Below are 24,580 nucleotides of genomic sequence, written 5' to 3' on the forward strand. Positions count from 1 at the left end.
GTGGACAGCTCGCCACACTGCCATGTGGGGACCAGCCCAGCTGTGACAAGGGCTCCTCCGCAGGGCTCCCTATGAAGGGCGGGGGGACTGGGCGGGGCCAGAATGCCGGCCAGGAGGGGTGCGTTAGGAAGCACTTCTGTGTTCTTCCCCTTGTTCCACTGAAAAAGAAGTGCAGAGGCCAAAACAGAGCAAACAATGATGCCGTTTATTTAAAATGTTTACTCCAAGAAATATATATATAAAAAAAGACAATACAGCACTAAACCAGGCACCTTCAACCGAATCACCACCTCTTCCTGGGTTCTCCCCTTCACGCTCAGCCTCCTGATCCAGTCTCCTTCTTGAGCTGGAAGACGCAGCTGGGGCCCGAAGGGCCACCACCCCCCACACCCCAGGCCCAGCTGTCTCCCAGTTCCCTGTTCTGAAGGGTTTCCCGGTTAGGAAGTTCATTTTAAAATTCTGAGCTCCAAGCAGTGCCTGGGAGAGAACAGGGCGGCCTCAGGTGGAGGGGACGTCCCTTTCCTGCTCCTGCTCCAGCCCCCAGCAGGGGCCCCAGTGTGGGCCAGCCCCCGGGTCGGCACACAGCCCCAGGGAGCTGCACATGGTCCAGGAGTGTGGCTGCCACGCCCGCTTCAGGAAGAGCTCTGTCGGGGGAAACTGAGGGGCTCTACGCGGGGAAGCTTGAGTGAGAGATGGTGGTTAGAGGGTGATTTGGACCAATCAGGTTAGTTTAGCAGAAGCTCTGAAGTTGCAGAAGCTTCTCCCCTGGACTATAAACACAGACAGCAGAGACGAGCATGAAGTCAGACTAAACCTCAGCGAAGACGCAGGCCGGCCTCCTGCCGCGAGGCCGCAGGACTGGCCGGGACAGGCGCTGCCACATGCCCTGTGCAGGAGGGCGCCGCCGTCCGGAGCGGCGGGGCGGCAGGGACGAGGAGAGGAAAAGCAACAACTAGTCATTTTTGGCATTTTAACATTGAGACAAAAACGGTAACGAGCGAAGCAAAAAAAATAATAACAAAAAAAGACCAATATTGAACTTTCCCATCCACCCAGTCTCACACTGCACCTCTCCCCCGTCTCCCCCACAAGCACCACTGACCTAAACAGCTATTTTAAAGCACCCAAACCAGTCCAGACCCTCTCGAGACCAAGAACCTGGCCACGGCTGCCGCCTCTCTCGGGTCCGAGCAAGAGGAGGGTTCCGGGAAAGGCACCTCATAACTCAGGCAGCGCCAGGGACGTGCTGGTGCACTGGGCACTTGCGGGGAGCCGGTCGCAGCCTCTGCGCTGACTCAGGGAAGGGGACTTCTTCCACGATCCCAACTATTTGGTAGCACAGCCAAGCAAATGTGACTAGAGAGTTGGGTTTGTGGAGCAGGAACCCGGGCCTCGGAAACAGACGGGGCTGTTCCAGCAGGACCCAGCCAGGGGCTCAGGATAAAGACAGAAACACGAAGGCGACAGAGGCCGGGACACAGAGGACGCTCCTCCCCTGCGGGGACTCCAAAACGCAGTGTCCTGCTGGTCAGTCTCTGACGGCGGGTGCTGGCGAGGCGACCCCGGCTCACGGGAGCCTTCGAACCAGATCTGGAACCACGTCTGTCCACCCCCCAAGTCCCCACTGGTTCCGTGATCACCTGATTTTCATTTGGACTTCTTTGACAGCTAAAGTAGATAAAAATGGCTAAACAGAGATCCACGAGCCCCCACCGGGGGGGAAGATGGCAGGTTCTATTAATGTCACAGCCAAAAGGCGACGGGGCTTACAGGCAGCCAGGGGGAGGAGCAGAGCACATGTGGCCGGTCTAGAAGGAAAAGCGGGAAGGCAGCGAGCTGGGTGCTGCGGAGCACACGGGGGCCGCGTTGTTGAGACGGACCCCCGGGAACATGCTGCCGCTCCCACGAGCACGTAGAGACCTGTCCCAGGCAGCACCCGCTGGGCTCACAATGCTCACCACAATGGAAAGGGGTGTTTCTGAGAAGGGTACGGGGCGGGGGAGGGGGAACCTAAAAAAAAGCCTAGATTGCTCAAAGTTTCTGCCTCTTTTGTAGGAATGGTAAGTCAACTATGAGCAAATATTTTAATTAAACATTAAGAAGGGATAAAAAAAAACCACTTTGGAAAGCATACAGAAAAGGTAGTTGGCGTTGAATCACTTATAGAACGGAGCCTCAGGGAGTCTAACAGAAATGCACCTTCGGTCACAACTTTTGCTTCTGAAATTCCTCGCTTGACTTCCCGTCCCAGTGCACGTGGACATGACAGCTGCCGCGAGAGGTGTGGAGCGGGGGGCTCCGGGGCGTCAGAGGGTCCGGGGGTTGTACTCTGGCAGTTTCCTGATCTTCTCCTTCTCCGCCTCACTTTCGTCTCTTGCAATCACCAAGGAGTGTGAGTAACCCATGGCCACCTAGGGGGCAAGCCGGCACCGGGAGGGCAAGGGTGCGTCAGCCAGGCACTGAGTTTGGGGTTGATACGCCCAAGGCTGACGGAGGGACACTGGGAAACTAGGCTGCCCAGAGGTCAAAACGGAGGCACCCTGGAAAGCTCAAAAAGGCCCTGACTGAGGACCCTCAGTGTCGGCGAGACCGCCCCCAACGCCCTACCAGCCGGCCGTCTGGGCCCCCAGCAGGCCTGGACACAGATGGCTGGCAGAGGCCAGCAAGGACCTGGGGACCATGTTCCCGGCTCCCTCTGCCTCCAAACCACAGCCCCGCCTCGTGGGAAAGACAAGCCCCCCCCGCGTCTCGGCGACAAGGGCTGCGCCTAATGCGCGAGTCACAGGGGCCTCACCCCACCACCCGCCCCACTGCCTAGAGTCTCAAGGGAAGGTGAGATGCAGACAGGAGCAGGCGCCCACACTGGAGCTGGCTGGCTGTGGCTGGACCATGGCCGGTGGCCCTCAGGCTGAGGGCAGCTCACCCCTGTGCCGGCCTGGTGACCCTCCAGAAAGCCCTAGCGTGGGGCACAGGAAGTAGCAGGCGAGACCAGGCAGCGTGCCAAGGGCAGAGGCAGACGAGCTCGGCCTGGCCCACCTTCTCTCCCTGTCCCCAGGGCTCCCCACTCACCTGCTCCGTGAAGATGCCGTCGAGCGTCTTCACCTCCTGAGCTGCCGTGGAAGACTTTGGCTTGTGGTCCCCGTAGCCCTGGTGAGGCAAACAGAGGGATGCTCTGAACACCAGCTGGAAAGCAGGGATCAGAGCAGCCTGCCCGGGCCTCCCACAGACCCAGGGCCTCCGTGGCTGAGCCCCGCCATCTCAGACTCGAGGCCAGGCCTGGGCAGCAACGGGCACCCCCAGGCACCAGCAGGTACCCTGTCCTAAGCCCAGGACCGAGGCGCTAAGGACGTGAGCGCAGTCTGCAGGAGACGGCAGCACGCCGAGGACAGTGATGGACAGCGATGGCGGCCGCGGGGCTCCTGGGCCCTGTCCCCACCAGTGTCCAGGGGACAGAGGGACAGCCCAGGCCTGCGGGTAGGGGGCAGGCTGGGGCGCAGAACACGTGCTACGGTGTGAAGGTGGGCGATTGAGAAAGGCGGGCCTTTCAGCTCAGCTCAAAGGGCCCCCACGGAGGGCCAGCTTCCTCTGCCACCAGCCAAGGACCACACAAGCTCCTCAACTCTGAGAGACTGCCCCCAAAGTCCACCTTGTTCCCTGCAAGTCTCCAAATCGATACTAGGAGTCTATTTCTGATAGATGCTAGAACATCTTTCCTAAGAAGGACCCGTAAACACTGGGCCAGGTCCTCATCTCTTTCAAGGCTCCGCTGCACAGCCCGAGTTAAAGTCACGGTCAAGGCCACCAGCCCTGGAGACGGCACGGGGTCGAGAAGCACCCCATCGCCCCACACCCATGAGAGGGGGACAGGAAACCCAAGAGCCAGGCTGACGATCAAACCGCAACGAGGACAGGCAGACGTCAGGGTGAGCCCCAGCCCAGCTGGGGACTCAAGACTCAAGGACTTACAAGACATTGAAAGTTAAGAACTCCCCATGCCCCAGAAGCTAAGAAATCAGACTTTGGGTGAGAAGGCCAGATGTGTGGGGAAAATTAATCAGTCCAGTAACAGATTAAAAGCAGGAACACAGACAAAGTTATTGCGAAAAATGAGAGAAGAATGTCCCCAAATGACCTCAGAGGTTGGAAACCAAGAAGACTGGATACATGGTCACCGCTGGCCCCACGGTTTAGGAGGAAATGCTGATCCTGTAGCTTGAAACCCTCCTGGGGAGAGTGAAGAGCAACCACCCTCTCTCCTATCGCGTCATCCCACAATTACCATTTACATGTCAGGGGAAACAGGACCTGGAACTTCCCAGTTTCCACTAACAATGTGGCCAGAAAGGACTTTCAAAAAATCATCTGATGGGCAAAGGAACCTCTCTGAAAGCTGAAGCGACACTGCAGACCTGCATGCAGCGAGGACAGGAGGACACACAGCTCCTCCTTCTGCGCGTTTTCAGGAGGCTCAGGGAGCCCACGCGGGGCCCCGCCCCCCAGGCAGCGACCAGCTTACCAGCTCCCCGAAGGTCGGCGAGGGGCCCCAGCTGATCGTGCTCTCGTCCGCAGCCACGATGATGCTGCTCTTCCTGCAAAGGGCAGCAGCTGTTACCCCGGCGTCCAGCAGTCCAGCCCTGCACCCCACCAACCCAGCAGCCCCAGGTGCTTCCATGGGCTCCCTGCAGGGTGCGAACCTACCAGCATAAAATCAAGCTGGCCCCACTAAAACCTCCATCTGCGAACAGCACAGCACAGGGCCAGAGAGCATCTCCTGAAGCCCGCTGTCCAGAGCAGACCCAACAGGAGAAACCCTCATCGCCCGGAAACATCCCCAGGAGCAGGCCCCCATCTCCCCACCCCACACCCATTCTTAGTTCTCAGGCCCTCGGGGCAGGAGGTCACTTTCAGAGGAACAAACACACTGGGAAAAGGAAGACACACCAAACCAGGATGAAGAGCTCATTCTGAAGGGGTGGCACCTGCTGGACAGGAGCCTGGGTGGGCCACAGGTTTCAGGTTATAGCCACGCCGTCCCAACCACTACACAGCCACCTGCCCCAGACCCGGCAGGTGACGGACGTCACCCAACTCTTCCCCGAGAAGTGCTACATAGCCCAAGAGGCACCCTCAAATAAAGAGAAAACCTTAAAATCACTTTCTCGTTCCCACTGTATCACAGTAACTTAAACTGTCCTAACTAAATAGAATTTTGAACCTGCAACATGAATAGAGTGCACCATCTTCAAAGAGACACCCTCAGTGACTTTCTGCAGTGGCAGGAAAGGGACTCACCTGTCCGAGGACCTCCCAACCCTCCTCCCAACCGCCCCTGCTCTGAGCAGAGTCCGTCCCCTCCAGACTCTGGAATTCGGGGCACCTGACACCCAAATGGAAGAGTGGAGCCCTCCAGGGACAGGGCACCTCCTGGGTGTGTCCAACATGCCCAGGGCGGGGGCAGACATCCTGCTTACAGGAGACATGGTCACATACCCACAAGCCAGGCTCCGGATTCTCCAGCCACAGAGGTCCTGCACGGCCTTCGGGTACATGGTGGACTCCCGGGACGTGTTGGTGGCCCCCCAGAAAAACAGACCACCTGGGAAAGACAAACACATCCCCACTGTCACCGTCATCTCAGAAGCTGGATGACTCCTCATCTCAGCAGCATCAAATAAGAAAAGAGCCTGGGCGGTTGATGAAATCAGGTCCCTGGTCTCGAACAGGGCAGAGGCCACAGGACTCCCCGGTGGAGCACGCAGCCAGGCAGGGAAACCATGACTCGACGCCTTCCTCCCGAGGCCCAGACAGGGAATCACTGACCTACTTCACTGACAGCGAAGGAGCAGGTGTAGCCAGCGTAGATCTGGGACGCCCCACGCCCCGGGAAGTCGAACAGCTTCACCAGGCGGGGGACCATCTCATCCTTCTGCTCAGCGTGGCCCAGCCGGCCGTAGCCACCGAAGCCCCAGGAGAAGACCCGCTTCTGAGAGTCCAGGACCAGCTGCAGGAGGAGAAAGCATGGCTCTGGGACGGGAACGCAGGGGGCTCTGTTCTGCGAGTCTGCGGCCGCGGCTGACGGCACGGGCAGACACACAGAGGCGACCCCTGCCCGCCCTGGATGGCAGAGGGGCCCGCCAGCAGCAGGCGCGGCACAGTGAGGAGGCCTGCTGCCTCCTCCGCCAGGCACACGACGTCCATTCCTAGGAAACGGGTATTCAAGTTGTAAGTCTTCCCCTTTCCCTCACTGAAGTGATGTCTCTAGAGCAGGCCACCGCACTCCACTTCCTCTTTCAGCTCTGACTCAACTGCAGACAGAGCCTGGAGGAAGAGCCCTGCCCACCTCGCATTCTCCTTCAGGCGGGTTCACATCATACAGGTGACCTCCACCTGGTCACAGAAGCAGTGCGCATGGTGCCAGGTCAACAATTTAAAACCCATCTTTACATGCACCCCGATGTTCACGTAGCATTCTTTACAACAAGCAAGACATGGGAACAGCCCAGGTGTCCGTGGACGGATGGACAGATAAACACGGTGTTTATGCGGCAGCCTGGAAGGGGGGAGCTTAGGGGAGAAGACACCTGAAACGAATGTTAACACTGTTCACCAGCTATACTCCATTCTAAGGTTAAAAGTTTAAAAAAAAAAAAAAAGTTTAAAAAAAATTTATAAAACACCAATTTCTCTTCTAAAAAAAAAAAACGGTATGCATACACAATGGACTACTACTCAGCCATCAAAAGAGTAATGTCATTTGCAGCAACGTGGAGGGACCTGGAGATTATCGTACGAAATAAAGTCAGAAAAAGACCACACGACATCACTTATCCAGAATATGACACAAATCAACTTATTTATGAAATAGAAACAGACTTACAGACCTAGAAAACAAAGTCACGGGGACCAAAGGGGCAGTGGGGATGGTCGGGGCAGCGGAATGAATGAGAAGTCTGGGATTAGCAGACACACACTAAGGAGACAACCAGAAAGGTCCTACTGTAGCACAGGGAACTACATTCAATGTCCTATAACAAATCATACTGGAAAATAATGTGAAAGAGAATACAAGAATAATATAACTGAACCCCTCTGCTGTAAAGCAGAAACTAGCACATGATAAACCAACTCTACTTTAATTAAAAAACCATCTGCCCCTCTCGTCTCCCTGATGTCTGGTGTTTGAATCATGTAAATGTAGAACCTATAAACATGATTTGAGGTCAGAGGCATAAATAAGATCTATGTCTTCTGACTACACTGTATAAAAGAGAAGCAGTCGTTGGACTTGAAGGGACTGAAATCACCCAGTCCTAAGGTCACACAGCCAGTTGCCCATATACAGGAGACTGACCTGTCTCTGAACTCTCAGCAGGACAAGGGAGATGAGACCCAAGTCTGACTCTCAGCCATTTGCAGGCAAAATAACTACGAAGGCAACTAAGATAAAAGATACAAAAGTTTTATCGCCTTGATCTAAATGGACCTTTAAGGAAACACCCTCAATGACTGAATCCACTCAGCGCCCTGAGAGAGCATCAACCTGGAAAGGCAAAAGACAGAAACAAGAAACCCTTACGAATGACCCCAACCCAGAGTCTGCCCACTCAGCTCCGGCTGTGGACGCCCTGCAGAAACTGGCAGGTGAAAATGATGCCCCAAAACATCTGAGGGTATGAAGCCCTCCAGGCGGCCAGGGCCCATTATTTGCTTTGCAAAGCCCAGGGTCTCCACTGCGGTGAGAAACACTGAAGCCTTACCGTGTGGTTAGCGCCACAGGCCACGTCCCGCACCACCACATTCGGGACGGGCAAGATCTGGCCGTCTTTTGTCTTCTCGATGAAGATGGCCACGCGCCGGGGCACCAGCTCGCAGTCATACTCTATCCGCTGCGCCCGGGCAATGAACTTGCCATCCGAGTTGTGTCCTGCAGTGACCACAGAGGTAGCCATCAGTCAGCAGGGACCCGAGCACAGGGCACCTGTCCAGTCTAGCCGGGCCTCACGGGGACTTTGGTCACCCAAGGTAGCATCCTCCTATCTGAAGCATGTCCAGGGCATGGAATTGGTATTGTGGGCTGAAAGCACTTACTTTACCAAATGAACAGAAATCAGAATAAGAAACACCCAAGGGTACTGTCCCTAAAAGGGAGTTTTGTGAAAACCCCCGTCTGCGTGGCTAAGTCTGGGCTGGGCTGAGGCTAAACACGCGGGAGCCTCACACCCACAGGCTGGTCTGCTCCGCACTCACGTCGGGGCCTCCGGGGGCCGTCCATGGGCCGAGAACGGACCAGAAAGGCCAACCGGTCCCCAGCGACCCAACACGCTAGTGCGGCTACCGGAACCAGGCAGCTGTCGTCTCTGCCGCGCTGACCCAAAGCCTGTCGTGGGGGCGAGCGCACAGCTCTCAGCTCAAGCTCTAATTCCCCGAGACGCTGTGGGCTCGGACAGCGGGACTGAGGGCTGGTTCTCAACCTGGGCAGCTAAGACTGCCGGGCTCCACAGACACAAATGAAGCCAGTCCCTCAAAGCCCCTTTCAGTGAGTGTAAGCCCGGGAGTCTAGGTATCCGCGCCGCAGCGGGGACGGGCGCCCGGGAGTTGCTCACTCATCGTCAGCCATCATCGGCGCCTCACCTCCCTGAGGGAGAACCTACCGCCGCCGGCCTGAAGAGGCCTGCAGAGCGCGCGGCCCCAGGGAGCCGCGCGGCGTTTCCGGAAGCAGGCCGGGGCAGCTCACTTCCGGCGCTTCCCCGGCCGGCACCGGCGCCCACGGCCATGGAGGCGGTTTCTCCAGCAGGCTCTGGCAACTCCCTGGCAACCAAGAGGCATGTGCACGGGGCTGTTCCTCCTCACTCACTTCTGACTAAGGTATATTTAGTTTAACAAAGGCGCTGTTCCCCGAGTCTATTTATACCGCCTCCCATCCGCCTGCCCGAATGACGCGGAGACCCGGCAGCCCCGGCCCCGGCGGCCGGGCACTGAGGAGCCTGCGCGCGAGCGGCCATGCGGCCAGCAGGGGGCGCCCGCGCCGCGCCGCCCACCCCGCCCACCGGGCGCGGGGGTGGGAGACGCCGGGGAGGGAAGATGGAGTCCCTCCGCTCACTGCCAGTTACCTCCTGCGTTTGACTTTTCTACTCAATGGAATATAAGTCAATTTCATCCCTTCTGTTTAAGGCTGAAAATCCGGAAGGGAATCCTACTTTGAAATGATTTTGGCTCTTCTGTACACCTGAAACACTGGCCCAGGCCAGGGTGTTCTAAACCACCTTACTCTTGTATAATTTCCTCACTTTCGATAAAGGCAAATCTTTAAATATGAAAATGAATGAACATAGGTTTGATTAAAAATTGAAAAGGAAAAGAAAAAAAAAACCTTGAAATGCTTAATCCTTTGACAGACTCACGCCCTGACTTTCATTAAGGCAAGTCCCTGTCAGACTCCACAGCCCCGTGAGTTACGACATGCTGGTCCACGAAACGGGACATCCACTTAATGGATCAAGGCCATTATCTGCAATCAATTACCCACATTTCTACCATGTGTGTGCAGCCCCACACTGACTGCTGGTTCTAAACATACAGTTATTTTACAGAGCTTTTTTAAAATGTACTTGCATACCCAGCTGACCATATTCAGGGCACCCAAAGGAATAGAGGTTTCCTTTGCAGTCCATTATCATACTGAATTCAGCCCCACAGGCCATTTTGGTAATTGGCTGGCCGTTGTACATTATCTGAAAAGAAAAGACAGCAGACTTTCAGACATTTTTTTAAAAAAAAGATTGCTAAAGTCTCCACAGGTTGGTGTGAAACAATTACTAGGCTACTAAGGATTTCTAATGGAACTCAACAATGCTCAAAGGCCAAGGCTTTGCACATAGGTAAAGGAACACCACCCAGTACAGAATCAGTTCAGAGACAGGCAAATCATGTCCCTGGGTTTCTGTAACCCTCAAAATGTACAACATTGTGCCTCACACATTCTAGTGCCCAGTGAACGCTGAATTCAACTGACTGGGGGTGTGGGCAACAGGGTACAAGAAAACAAACTATAATCACATTTAGTCCCCAAATTTCACTCTAGTCACTACCTCTGATGTCAGGCGACTTTAAAAAGAAAAGCTTTCATAAGCATTACTGCTAAACCAGTAAAATGAACTGGTTTACACTCTCTTACTATTGTAAGAGCTGCTTGCTAATTAGCCTTAATTGAAGGTGTGAATAGGAAATATAATGGTTTGAAATTAGGAAGTAGAAGACAGCAAAGGCCCTGAGTAATTTAACATGGGGTTTGGACACAAATCCGAGAAAGTGCTTAGAAGACTCTCTATTGCAAACTAATCAGCCTGGGGAAGCCAGACTGGAGGAACCAGAGGGCGAGAAGTGTCAGCATTGCAGGAAATTGTGGGAAAAGGCAATGAGCCTGGGGAGGGGGCGCTGAGCCTCGGGCTCTGTCCCGGCCTGGCTCACTCTCAAACCGTCTCATCCCACTGCAGAGCAAATAGCTGACAAAACAACATTTCGAAAATCCTCCAAATGACAGGTGTGTTTGTTCAAGGTCTCTTTTTAAGGCTAAGACGTCAAAGTCCCTCCCCTCAAAGACACTCACAAGCCTCCTGCCGCCTTATGGCAGAAGTTCAATATTTAGGTATAAATCCCAGCCTCCAGCTGACTCCAGAGTTTTTCAGGAACAAGAGATGACCTAACCTATTTGTGTGCTGAGCACCTGGCAAGTCACTTGTTATGAGGTCAAAACTCAAAAGTATTTTCAGACAAAGACAAATCACATCCATGGAACAATTCTCACTGCAGAACAGAACAGGCTTCAAACAGGTCTCTGGAACGAATTATTTCCAGTCGGAATAAAAAACTGTTTCTGGGACGTTCTTCAACTGTGGCTGTCTGTTACACCTGATCCACTCAAAGCATCGAGACCCTGCTTTTAGAAGGGAGCCAGCAACTCAATGGGGAGAGATGCCTGATCTCCCCCCAGAAAACCCAACCCTGAAACAGAGAAGCAAAGGCCCTGGGTGGGGGTGGGGGGTGGGGGCAGGGGGAAACGCGGGCGGCACCTGTGCGGGGCTGGGGACGGCGTCTGTCTGGTTGCCGAGGCCCAGCTGCCCCATCTTGTTCTCTCCAAACGCAAACACGGAGCCCGTTTCTGGGAGGAGAGAACGACATCCGTTAGCAAAGGGAAAACAATGCTGAGGACCCTGAATGAGACTGGGAATCAAAGACTCTAAAATAAGAAAAACAGCTCCTTTGCCAGAAGAATGCAAGTGAGACAGTTTCCCAAAAGGGGGTGGGGTGGACACCTCGGAGCAGAACCACTGCCCGGCACAGACCCTCCCAGAGCCTTGGCCACTGACACCCGTGGGTGCGGCCCACGATGCCTTGAGAAGCTGCCCACCAGGCTCCCTGGGCAGCTTTCTGATTGTGACCATGAGTCATGGGGGCAGCTCCACCCCTAACCCAGCTGGACTGTTTGGCCTCTGACCCCATTTGGAGGCAAGTGGCCCTTCCTTACCCGTCAAGGCCAAGGTGTGGTTCCTCCCACACGCTGCAGACACGATCACCTCATGGCTGAGCCCCTCGATGAGTCTGGGGGCTTCAACTCTCTTGGTGTCACCATGGCCCAGCTGCCCCTTCTCATTTCGCCCTGTGGGTCAGAGGCAGGACAGATAAAGCAGGGAGGAGGAAACAGGGCAGCCAGACCAGCTACAGGGCGAGTTGGGGGTCTCCCAAAAGGCGCCCTCCGAACCCACAGCTGAGAGCCAAGTGACGGCAAGTCCAGCTCTGCAGGCGACGCCAGCCTTTCGAGGCTGCTGGGTGGGGCTGGGTAACCAGATAAGATGTGCAGAGCTGTCCCTAGAGTCGCCTCTGCGGGCAGCTGCCAGCCACCACCTCACCTGCTCTGACCCTCTTTTCTGGGGCAGGGCTGGGACCCGTCCTGGCATTTTTGTCAGCCCTGGCCTCCAGGGAAGTGGTATAAAGCAGGTTCAGCCAGGACGTCACACAGGAGCGGACGAGCTCATAGGAACTCACAGCTCTCACTTCTCCCCGTTCCTGCCAGACGCCAGTCCCCTCGCCCGCTCCACTCCGAGGTATTTTAGGACAGTAACACCTGCCTCGCAGGAGTCTGACTCCCTCAGTGCTCCGGGTGTCTACCAGACCCTGCACTTCCCTCCTCTCCAACCCCACCTCCTGCCGGCCAGCCTTCACAGGACCCTTAGCCATGGGAACCCCAGCAATGGCCCAAGGCCAGAACACAGAACACAGGCTCTCCCTGGCCACGGGCCCACCTCCATCTCTGGGCTGTGCTGGCATGGAATCGAGGCAGGAAGGCTCAAGGAGGCCGAGCCCTGCCCGGCCCCCTGCATGGCATGGCCCCCGAGGGCTTCCCAGGTGGCACAGTGGTAAAGAATCCGCCTGCTAATCCAGGAGACGCAGGATTCGTCCCTGGGTCAGGAAGATTCCCTGGAGGAGGGCACAGCAACCCACTCCAGTATTCTTGCCTTTAAAATCCCATGGACAGAAGAACCTGGCAGGCTCCAGTCCTTGGGGTCACAAAGAGTCCCCCATGACAGCATGACACCCACCCCAACCCCCCACCAGAGCCTTTTAGCTCCAAGTGAACATGGAGGGCTGGGTGGGCCAGAGGCTGGCCTGCTCTTCACCTGACCTAAGTTCTCAACTCAGGTCACAGTAGTTCCAAGTCTAAGCAGCTCGGTGGGCCTCTCCCAGGTATCTCTAAGAACCATGTAAATAAACATTTTGGGAGATTTTTATGGGGCCAGAAAGCCAGGCAACTTGGAAACCACGGGAGGTTTCCATATCCTTCCCTAACAGTGAACTTTGACCTCGCAGTCATGAAAGAGGGCGAGCGGAGCCACAAAGGTGAGCCCCAACTGGCCTGTACAGGGCTTGAGGAGGGGTGACCAGCTGCCATTATAAAAGGAAAACCATCCTCAGGCTCTGATTATGGTGCTCCAAGAGGACAGAGGGACAACAGCGTCAAGTGGAAACTGCCCAAGTTCACTGTGAAAGGCAAGAACAAGTTGGGGCACAATTTCTCCGCAAACATGAGGGGCCCGGGTGGCCGGCGCGTGCAGACCCTGTTGAGTTCTGGGCCCCTGCACTAACACTCCCAGGACTCACCGTGGACTCGGGACACCCGCTGTGGCTCGTTCCCCCCACCCCACAGTGACGAGTCTGCTCATGGGACACGTCTTGGTTCTGGGGCCAGGTCAGATGCACACCTTTTACAATCATTCTCTGCCCGCAGGGTCAGGAGAGGGACATTTTCAGAAACACCACATAAGTGCAATTTAGCAGAAAGATGAGAAAGACCTAAAGCTGGGGACCCTGACACAGGAGGCTGCATCCAGCGTTGGGGACAGTGAGCAGGAGGAGGGTTCTGGGGGAGACAGACCTTGGTGCCCACCAGGAGAAAATGATAATAGTGGCAATGCCATTGTGTCACCAAGAACTACAAAGTTTAAATTTGGGCCAGACACACTGCTTCGCTTTTTTCCAACAGAATTACAAAATTAGCAGAGTGCAGGGAAGACAACAGATGTTAATGTATTTGGACTTTGGTACAGCCGCTCATGAAATTGCAAAAAATGGTTCAAACAGCCCAAAATAAAAATGCAGTCATATGGACTCAAAGCTAGCCAAAGGGCCAGAAACAAAGGGTGAGGACAAATGCCAACACCCCCCACAGAAAGAAGAGTCCCAGAGCCAGCAGAGGGCGTGGAGGAGACAGAGCCTCAGCCCGACCGAGCCTGCACGAAGGGTCTGCAGGGGAACCGGGCACCTGGCACGAAGCCTGCTGCAGGGGACCCTGAAATGGGAGGCAGGCGAAGGGACAGGGCCGGCTCCCCGGCATCCAGGCCAGGAGTCCAGGGGCAGGGCACGTGGTGACTCTGGGAGTTAAATAACCCGGCTGTCTGGGCAAACGGAGTAAGAAGCTGAGGAACAGCACTGCAGAGAGCCGGGCTGGCGTCACCGCAGGGCGGATGTGAAAGCTGGTGGCATTTAAAGTGGCAGGCACAGAGGTCTACGTCATGCTGTGCTGGGTGCTGGGGGGACCGCAAGCCTAAAATAAAACAGGATTCAGTTCTAGGCCCCTCGATATCAGAAAGCTGTAGGTGCAGTCAGAACGCTCAGGAGAGGGCTGCTTGAAGACGATCCCAAGAAAGCGGGGGCGAACCGCTCAAAGCCAGGCAGGAGGGCAGAGACCAGCGGCGCGCTCTGGGGGCAGACCGGGGGGTGTCGGAGGAGAGGACACACAGGGGCGGGGGCAGCGAGCCCCTGGCAGGCCCCGCTCTGGAAGTTACCACGACCCCGGGTACTTACCCCAGCTCCACAGCTTCCCTTCCGTGGTGATGAGGAGGCTGTGGGCAGCACAAGACCCCGAAACCACTGTCCGCACCCGGACCCCCGACAGGCACCCGTACCGGTGGGGCCCCCACAGGTTCTGACCGAGGTTGCGGTAAGCAGCTGTGAGGAGTAAAAGACAGCACGTCAGACCCCTGGAGCCCACTGACGGGGTGCCGCCCTAGGGTCACCCCCCCCAGTGCACCCCCGGGGCTCCGGGCAGCCATCAAGACACGGCGCTCATCTCTGGTCCGGACTCGCCTGGGACGCTGCTGCTGAGTGCCCCGAGCTGGTGGCCAGAGACAAGCGCCCTCCTCCCGCAGCCCCAGGCAGGCGAGGGCCTGCCCAGAAACGCGGGGAGCAGACCCGCGTCTCCCTCACCCTCCTGGCCGCCTCCTGGGGGTGGGGAGGCCCGGCCGCTGAAGGCTTCCTTGGGGTCAGCCCTGAGCCTGCCACCCCTTCCTCCAGGGCCCGTGAGGCGGGCCGGACCACAACCCCTAGCTTCACACAGGGATATGCTCCCCGGAAGGCCCTCCCGCCCCCGTTCCCCACACCTCGGTCACACACACCCTGCTCTGGGAGGGTGAGGTCAGACTGAGCCTACTGCATCTCCCTGCTTCCTGCCCTGAGGGCGTCCCATGTGCTGCTCCAGGCGCGAGGCCCCCTTCACAGCCCCCCTTCGCCTTATTAGAGGACAGGGTGTGGCTAAATTTTGGCTTAATTCTCTCAACTTGAGGCTCTCAGAGACAGAAAAACGAGCTCATTTCTAGGCCTGTGGTGACTTTTATGAAATACTAGCTGCTGCCAAACCAACTGTGTCAGACTGACCTGGATGCAGGAACTGACTGAGATCAACCTCGCCATCAGGCACCTGGCTCCAGGAGGAGAGTCTGTTAACCCGCCCGGGCCGTCCCCACGCTGAGGCGCCGCCAGCAGAGGGCGCCCCGCGCAGCCTCTCAGAGTCACACGGGGCCTGGGGCGCAGGGCAACCCACTCAGTACCCGGGCCTGGAGACTCCGAGGCCGGAGGGGCGGGACAGGCCGCAGTCCGTGGGACCGCAGGGAGTCGGACACGCCCGTGCAATCACCCTTCACTTTCAGAGCACGTGGCGTGTGTGTGCTCAGTCTGACTGTGACGCCGTGGGCTGCAGCCCACCAGGCTTCTCTGTCCATGGGATCTTCCAGGAAAGAAATACTGCAGTGGGTTGCCGTTTCCTTCTCCAGGGGAGTCACACTGGGAGGGTCCCCCAAAGGTGGGAAGTTCCCAGCATGACTCAGGACCCCCTGGGCTTCTCTACCTGAAAACACTGCTCTACTACTGCAAGGTAAGAGAAGATCCAGCAACTTACTGGGTAAAAGCAGATCGGAAATGACAGCCTTCACGCCTATGTTGAGGGCTCTACTGTGGTGGCCTGAGTGCTGGGTGCCATGTCTGTGGGCAACACGCAGTGCCAGGGGGCACCGTGGCTGACCCAATGGCCCTAAATGGACCCCCTGACGGTTGCTAGAAGATCTGATTTGCCAGAGCGTCTTCCCTGACTGAGCTCCACAAATATCAGAGGCCAAAACGTCATCAGTTCGTGAGAGGCGGGAATTCTCAGGGCCTCCCAAGGAAGCTTCAGAGGAAGCCTAGTCAAATGAAAGGCACTGCAGCAGTCCCAGGCAAGGGGCCGGCAGCTCACTAACGCCCAGGCCGGGCTGAGTCAGAGGTTCAGCGATGCGTACCCAAGGGCGGATGGGCTCTGGAGGGAAGGCCGCTTCGAGGGCTGGGGGAGTGGGAAAGGCTAGGACAGGCAGGGGATCCTTCTTCCCTTGAGGTCTGGCACGGGTGGGAAACCCAATCCCCTCTCCCTTTCCTTCACGTCTACTGGAGAGGTCAAGGCAGCCCAAAGACACGGAAAGACTTAAAAAAATTTTCTTGTTTCATTACATAAAACAAAATTACATTCAGAGGGAGAAACATCTGGGAGGCAAAGGTAGGCCTGGGAGAAGACAAAAAGGCACTCTCAGAGCGAGGCCGAGCAGGGTGCTACTCCTTCAACCAGACGCTGCCCTGCTTCGCCACGGGCTCCCCTCTGGAATCTACTTCCTGCTCAGGGCCCCGAGTGTCTCTAGTCGCAAACATGGGCCTTTCATTTAAAGAGCAGCCTCGAGAAACAATGCAACACCTGCACAGGAACTGGCAGGGGGACTGACGCGATCACGCCCCGGGAAAGGTGCCAGGTGCCACCAGCCGCCAGGCAGCTCGAGCCCAGACAGCTGGGTCCTGAGGCTGGGCACTTGCACCAACAGCAAAGTGGCTCAAGCCCATTTCTAACTCAGCTGGACCCTGAGCGCCACCAAAGCCCCCGCCTGCTGTTTTCGTGGACTGAGATGATCTTCAGTGCCTGCCCCGAGGCCTCAGGGAGTGTCAGTGTGCAAATATTTGTTCACTGGGCAATGCTGGAAAGTACTTTGGGAATCCTTCCAAGTGAAATCAAGAAGCCATAAGACGTGGCAAAGCGCCAGCCTCACTCCTTTTGGACGGGCTGGTATTCCCCCCAAGGAAAGACACCACCTTTCAAAAAACATTTGGGGACCAAGATACTTCTCGGGACCTCTCCACTCTCCCAACTCCAGACTATTCCTTGCTTTGTCAGACTCGTTCCTGCAACCATTTGGCAGTTTGCAAGGAAACATGAACTCTTGTGAAATGTCTATCAAGTTTGACATTTGACACGTGACCCGTGTTGAGGACGCTTTGACATTCCACAGCACCAGCCTCTCCATTTTAATGAAGCTAAGTGACATGGAAAGAAAAATAGGAAGAAAGTATCAATGCTTATTTGAGGTTAACATTTATATTTTTGTTTATCTCAACAGAATTATCAAAACTAGAGTTGTGCCCAAGTGAGAGTCCTGCTGAAGACCCAGGTTCAAATCCAGTCCTACCACGAGAGAGGCCATGTGGCCCCGGGCGATCCCTTGGCCTCTCTGAGCGCCCCTGCGAACAGAGCACCTACCTGGCCGCCAGAATCACACTGGCCACACGCACACAGGAAGCACTCAGTAACAGCATCCTCCAGGTCTCAGACATCATTTCTCATACCTTGCTGTTTAGGCACTTCTTTTCGACCAATCAAGTCCCAGTTGGTTGCCCCAAAAATCAAAAGCTGCCCTTTGCACTTAGACCCTTCAAGTTTCTACAGAGAGAGACAGAGAGAGAGGGGGAGAAAAATTAGCTTGCAATGCTGCTTCTAACTTCCCAAACCTGTCCAACGGCAGTAGGAAGCAAGATAGTGATAATGCAACATTAATGCCTGCCCCAGGGGTCTGCACAGCGGACAGACAAAGGGGTCTGGCACAGTCGCCACTTTCCAAGTGGAAACCGATCGGCACCCAGCAGCTCATCAGTGGAGCCCAGGCTCGGCGTGATCCTTTGATTTCTCTTTAAAATATCTTTGGCCAAACACGGCAAAAGCAACCAAATGACATTCGCCCTCTCGGCTCTGCAGACTGCCACACAGGTATCTGCAAGAGGCCTGCCATGTCACGCAGGGAGCGTGTTAAAACCACTGTCCTAAAAAAAATAAATAAAAATAAACAAAACCACTGTCCTTGGGGCTAAGGCGGCATCTTCCCGACATCAGCGCAGCGAGCCACACGTGGGCCGGGGCGCCTTTCCCACCTTCCCTGGGTGCTCCTCGCCGCAGGAGCTTTCTGGGGAAGACAAACAGCAGCCCCCTGGGTTCAGGGCTCCCCTGGAGGAAGAGCGGGCGGCCTCCCACAGGCCTGTCCTCACTGCTGGCCCACAGCCAGGGGGCTGCAGGCCAGCACACCTCTGTCCCAAGGACCAGGCGCTCACTGTCAGGGGAGCACGTGCCGCTTGAAAAGGCTACTGTCATGTTTCGGGTGGGATTCGCTCTGGGCTCAGCCTGGGACACTCGTTACGGCCAACCCTTCATCAGAGTCCCTTCTGAGTCTCCACACAGGCCAGGGGAGCAGTTACTTCCTGTTCTGCTTTCATCCTCCACACCGTCATCGTCCCAGGGCGTTAAAGGCAAAGAAGGGGTTTTCCTTCAGTTTAGAGAAGTGTTCTTGGAAGGCTTTGAGAAGAAACCAAACAGCTGCAAGTCCAGTCATCTAACCCTATGCGCTGACTGCCCTGGCGAGACGTCCCGGCAGCCCAGTGTGTGTGCAGCTGGGTGGGGGGGTGGATTCCATTTCTTGGGGAACTCTATGACCTAAACCTGACATCACAGGCACCCCCCCCCACCCCGCCCAGATCCCATTGTGCTCACTGGCCTGGCCACATGCAGGGCTGGAGGGAGGCGGTCCATCTGCCATCTGTGTGCAAAGGGCCACGAAGCAGCCAGGGCTGCACAGCGACTCTGCCACATTTCAATTATTCAGAGAATGACCTTAATCGGGGTGGTCCACCCTGCAGCACCCAGGCTCCGATTACGTGAATGGGAGCTGAGTTTCCCCTGGTTATCTCCCCTTCTTGTTTAACTGGCAGGCTTCACTGGAACATTCTATAGGTCTACTGCAGGAGGCCAACAGCATCAGGGGAGTGTTAAATTCCCAGTGGATGGAGCAGCCCTGGGTCTCCACCTACATTACCAACTTGCTCTCCATTATTCCTCAGGTCTGCGTGGAGGGGCAGCAGAGACTCAGGATGAACCTAAGCACCATGGAATGAGCTATCAGGCCAGAACAATGGAGAGAAGAGACCGGAATTGACCATGACCCCCTAGGTGGGCAGAGATCAGTAAACCGCTCCCCACCACCATGAGCTCAGCACACTAACAGGTCACCAGTGCCGGCAGCCGCTGTAGGGCCTGCGGTCCGCCAGAACGAGCTGCCGTCACCCTGGGCAGATGTGTCTCCTGTGACCCGGAGATGCCAGTGCCTGCTCGAGTGGCCCAGGGCTTGTGGGTACCGGCCACTGAGCCGCTGAGCACTTACACAAACCCCCAAGCTTTCAGGGAACACAAGGTGCTCCGTGAGAAACCTTGGTGAACTGGTCACCTGTGTCTCCTCCAGTGACAGTGGTCTTGGAAGGATGGTGAGTGGTAGCTCGTCTGGGTTTTTAATGCCACGGGCCTCACTCCGTCACATGAGATGTATTATCTACCTAACTCTTTGCTGTAGGCTGCCTAGCCTTATTTCTCTATTAATTCCATTCTTCCCTCCACCTGACATGAAATAAGAAATTCAAGTAAGGACTGGAACTCTTCTAACATCCCTTAAACATCACAGCCCAGGTCCCTCTTTGCCACAGAGCTGAACCTGTGCACGCGTGGGAGACCCCAGATGCGAACGGGCTCCATGCAGGGCACCCCAGGGATGGCTGCCAGGGCTGTGAGCCCCAGAGGGTCCCGGGCCGCCCAGGTGTAACCCGCCTTCACTGCGGGGCTGAGACTGTTTTTAGATGCCGTCAGCAGCCATGCTATGCTGCCAGTATCTCCAGATCACGTGGTAGAAAAGCTAGAATAGTCTCCCACCAGGATGGGTAAAATTTCGCAGGCCGTGGAAGAACAGCTACGGCAGACGCACATACTGAACTTCTTCAATCAACAAAATGGGGTTTCAGTAAAACGATGTTTACTCCCCTAGTGCAAGAAGGGTGTTTACAAGACTGAGAATCAGCCTTGAACATACATCCATTTAGAAAGCTGCCGCTCCCGGCAGAGGGAAGACCATTCAGAGAAAGGCCAGCAACAATTCCCTAGTGGGCTATCAACTAAAACAGGCTCCAAGCTCAGCTTTCAGTTGCATTTATCTGCTCCTTTCAGATGAGGCAGAGTTGTCTCAGGGTCCACAAAACCTGAGCAACCCAACACTGCAAGAACCACAAAGACCTGGACAGCTTGCGACACTCACCTGTCTTCCAGGAGTCAGCCAAGGCTGCTCACTTTACCGACAGGGAATTCTGGTTCCACCAACCCTGGAGGATCGGAGAATGCTCATCTGATACAACCACAGAGAAACCTGAGGTCCTCAGAGAGAGCATTTTCTGGGACTGAAATCCTAAGAATGTTCTATACAAACACACAGCTTCTCCTCAAGGAGACTCTGTTCCTCAACCATACAAGTATTTGGGGTTTATCTTTCACAAGCCCAACGTCTGCAGCTCTGAGTTAACTAAAGGCAACACGGCTTCAGACAACTGGCAGCTGCCCTCACACAAATCTCTTTCCAACAGCCCTGGAAGGCAGCGAGGCTTGTGAACAGCTCAGTAAACAGCCTCTTTCTGAAACGAGTGGATGGTCACTGGCCTGCGGAAGCAGACAGGATTCCCAGGACTGCTTCCCGGGTGCTTGCCCTGGAGTCCAGGAACACACCCAAGAGAGGGGCAGTACCCGCGTAGGGCAAGGCACCGGGAATGCAATGGGGCAGCCTGGCCCTGGCCTTGACCTTGGACCAACCCATGCTAAAAGGAACTTAAGGCTGAACTGTGAAGCACTGAGGAGTCTCTCTCGTCAGACCTCAGTCTCCTGCATGCCCCGGGCCGAGGACAGGGTGCTGGCCAGCTCACTGCACACGCTCTCCCCGCGACTGCCTTCTGGGGTTAATCTCAGCAGCGGGTAAGAATCCCCTACTTCAGGGTAACTAAACTTACTGCTCTGAAATGCCCACTGGAAACACTGGAGAGACAGCAGCAGCTGGCCATTCTATTCCGTCCCTCTGGGCTGGAGGGAAAATGTCCAGAGTCCCGCTCAGAGGATCACGTTTGTTAAGACAGTCCCTATGTTCCCTTTCTCAACACATTGCCCTGGGCTGGTCCCCAAGCCAAGGTGACACACTTCAGCCACACAGGCTCCATGACATCACCCTCCTCCACCATCCAACACGCTGACCCTTCCCACGAGATGGAACTTACAAAGCATCTCTAACAATCTGCAGAGGTGTTAAGGATGACGTCAGGAGGAAAAAACCCTGAGCCCAGTGGAAATCTAGCTCCATGTGGTCTTGGGCCAGGCCCTCAGACTGTGCCCCAACTTCCTCACCTATAAGGCGGATCTAGAAGGGCACCGTTGTTAACCATTTAAATACTGCCTGAGCTTCCCTGGGGGAAAGCACGCTGACTGGGACTGAGAAAAGGATCCCTCCAGACCGTGACTCTCTACCCCAAGTGCAAGTTCGCACTACTTGGAGTTATCTGAGCAGCTGCTGAAAGCATTGACCCGCTCCCTAAACACATGTCCCCCTGACACCAGATTAAGTTCTCTGGCTCTGCAAGGTTTTGCAGGCATATGGACTGGTCGCAACCTTAACTAAGAGTGGAAGATCCAACTCTAACGAGCAAATTAAAGCCCATTCAGGCCACGGGAGTTGGGGGAGAACCCTGCGCAGAGACCACACGGAGGGCCACCCCCCCCCCGGGCCCTCCGACCACAAGCGGCAAACAAAAATCTCAGACACCTCTGAGGGTGGGGAGGTGCCGTTCCCGACCTCGGGGAGGGGGAGGGCTCTCCGGAGCATGCGCCCTCACGCCGGGCCCCGGAGCCCGCCACCCCCGCCGGCCCGGCGGCGCGAGACCGCGCGGGGCCTTACAGGGCATGCGCCGCGGCCGCCAGGCCCCGCCCCCCCGGAGCGCCGGAGCCGAGGCGGCGGGAACCTCAAAGCCCCGGCGAGGATCGCCGCGCCCCGGGCGCACCGGTGGGGACCCCCCCGCAGCACCAGGGCTGCCCGGCGGCCGCGGGGGCCCGGGAACGGCCGAGGGCACGTGTCTCCGCGCCCCGCGCCCGGCGCGCGCCTCCGCGCCTTCGGCCGGAGACAACTTGCAGAAGTCCCCTTCCCGGCGCGCGGGGGAGGTGGAGGGCGTCCGCGGGCGCGGCGCCGGGGGCGGGGCCCTGACCCCCGCGGGCGGGCTCCGGCCGCCCCTCCCCCGCGGGCCCGGGGCGCGCGCCCCAACGGCCAACGGCCGCGCGGTGGGGTAGGCCCCGGCCCGCGCCCTTTTGTTGCGCGGCGGCGGCGATGATTCAGCCCGCGGCCTGCGCCGACCCCGCCGCCCCGGGCCGGGACGCGCGGTGACGCGCCGCGGCCCTCGCCCGCCGCCCCCAGGCTCGGCCCCGCACTCACGACGCGCTCCTTGGTGTGCTCGGGCTCGGTGATGACCGCTGCCGCGCCGCCGGCCTTGGTCGCCGCGGGCCGCGCCGCGCGCTTTCCCCCGCCGGGGGCCCCGTCGAGCTCCAGGCCGTCCTCGTCGCCGCTGCTGCCCCCGCCGCTGCTGCTGCTGCAGCGTTCCGGCCGCTCGCGCTTCCTGCCTGCGGGGCCGCCGCGCTTCCTGGGCCCCGAACGGGCCGTGCCGTTGCCCGAGCTCGGCTCCTCCCAGGCCGCCGCCGCCTTCTTCCTGGGCATGGTCGCGCTGGAGGAGACACGGGGCAGCGGCGCACAATGGACGGGTTATAAACCGCGCGGGGGGAGGGGAGCCAGCCGAGCCCGCGGCCTCCACTTCCTCCCCTGCCCGCCCCGAAGTGGCGGCCACGGGGCGGGCGGAGAGGGGGCGAGCCTGGAGGAAATCGCGCCGCCTCCGGGGAATCCCGCACGGGAGCCCAGGTCCCCGACTGCAATCCGCTCAGGGAAAGAACAAATAAATGGGAGGCCCCCAATACCCATCCTCAAGTTAGCTTTGCCCATATCGCATCCTAATTGCAGCCCGGTGCCCAAAAAAGTAATGGGAGAGAAAAAGGGAGTCTCTGGTCCACCAGGTTTTCATTACAGAAGGCTTCGGGGCACTTCAGAGGTCCCCTTGCGGCACCTGGGGGAGGGGGGCGGTGAGGAGCTTAGCCCTCCCCAGCTGCCCCACCTGCTGCTTTTGTCTCCGCGGCCCCCTCCCCAAGTCCACTCAAATGCACTTCTCTTCACCGCCCGCCAGAATCCCCAATTCCGCTCCAGCCAGGGGTTCACACCTCGGGCCCTAAAGGAGCCGAATCCCTCGGAGGAGGCGGGGGGGGAGGGGGGCTGTCCCCGCGGAGAAGTGAGGGGCGGCGCAAATAAAGCCGGCCCCCAGCCCCAAACACCTGCTCGCAGACACGAAAAATAAGAACTTTAATGGTGCTCTCCTGTCTCCCAGCCCCTCCCCGAGCGTGCGGCTCGGCCAGACCCCCGATCCCGGCTGCCGAGCGGCCGGCTCCGCCGCTACCTCCCCAGCGTCCCCGCGCCTCAGCCCTGTCTGCCCATTTTTTTTTTTATTGATTTTGAACAATGGGATCTCTGTCTGTCTCCGATTAAACCACGTGGATCCGCCTTCCTTCCCCCTTTTATTCATTCAATTCCCCCACCCCCCTTCCCCAATTTTTTTTTTTTTTACCATTTCTCCTCTTTTAAAAAAAAAAAAGAGGGAGGGGGGGAAAAAAAAAAAAAACTTTCCCAGACCCCGCAAACTGATCGCTGTCGATTTCATTTTCAGCCCCTACCTGCTCAGAGTGACGAGAAACCGGAGAGAAAAACGAAGAAGAGCGGCTAAAAGACGAACCGAAGGGCTTTTTTTCTCCCCGGCCCAGACGAGGGCTCCAGCCCACTCACCAGATACACTTAAAATGTAAATACGAGCTTCCAGAACAAATGCTACAACACAAAACAGAAACACATGTGCGGCCGGGCGGCAAGCGAGCGCGGCGGGGCGGCCGGCGCGGGGCCCGGGGCGCGCGCGCCCCCTGCCGGCCGGCGGACCGGCGGCCGGGTCCTCGCGGCGCTCGCGGGGCAGCGCGGCCCACCCGAGCCTGCGCCCGGCGCCCCGCCGCCAGGCGCCGCTCCCCGGTCCTGCGCTTTTCGTGGGCGGCGCCACGTGCCCCGCGCATCAGACATTACTTTGGGGGTTAGGCGAGCGTTGGACTGTTTTTCCCGGGCACGTCTAGACAGGTCACCTGAGGACACTCGCTGGAAAATAGAAAAGGTTACTTTTCTTACGAATCCGCCAACAAGGGACTTGCCCTAATTGAGTGATTGGAATGAAAGATGAATACAATTTGAATAATTTTCTCCAGCGCCGAGAAAAGTTGTATATTTTACTTGTCTATGAATGTGCCCCACTATGTGGCAAGATGCTGCTAACATGGTCGAGTTACATACATAAATGTTTCCTGTATTAGCGAATTAAGGAGAAATAAATTTGGAGGCCAACGAGGCACTGGAATTCCTGATGGAAAATTTTCAGTTAGAGACCAATACTTACTGAGGCCCCCGACCATGCAAGACACGCAGTGCTAGGTGCA

The 24,580-nt window shown here is 57.0% G+C and overlaps 1 protein-coding gene across 2 annotated transcripts; it reads right to left on the bottom strand.

Annotated features, from left to right (window-relative positions):
* Positions 1 to 184: 184 nt before the first annotated feature.
* On the bottom strand, positions 185 to 23,913 carry RCC2 (regulator of chromosome condensation 2). Of its 2 annotated transcripts, none has more exons than XM_043444994.1 (13): positions 23,783 to 23,913; positions 22,446 to 22,731; positions 17,467 to 17,560; positions 14,359 to 14,502; positions 11,525 to 11,656; positions 11,070 to 11,158; positions 9,617 to 9,731; positions 7,758 to 7,924; positions 5,821 to 6,001; positions 5,491 to 5,596; positions 4,517 to 4,589; positions 3,070 to 3,147; positions 185 to 2,411 (listed from the first exon to the last, which is right to left on the bottom strand). In XM_043444994.1, the coding sequence occupies exons 2-13, from the start codon at positions 22,722 to 22,724 to the stop codon at positions 2,307 to 2,309; spliced, it is 1,563 nt and encodes a 520-aa protein (XP_043300929.1). In that variant the 5' UTR covers positions 22,725 to 22,731; positions 23,783 to 23,913; the 3' UTR covers positions 185 to 2,306. The 2 variants fall into 2 exon arrangements, with proteins under 2 accessions (XP_043300929.1, XP_043300930.1); XM_043444995.1 differs by lacking the exon at positions 23,783 to 23,913 and adding an exon at positions 23,173 to 23,195.
* Positions 23,914 to 24,580: the final 667 nt, after the last annotated feature.

This window comes from Cervus canadensis, chromosome 24 (assembly GCF_019320065.1).
Source record: "Cervus canadensis isolate Bull #8, Minnesota chromosome 24, ASM1932006v1, whole genome shotgun sequence".
Taxonomy (NCBI): Eukaryota; Metazoa; Chordata; class Mammalia; order Artiodactyla; family Cervidae; genus Cervus; species Cervus canadensis.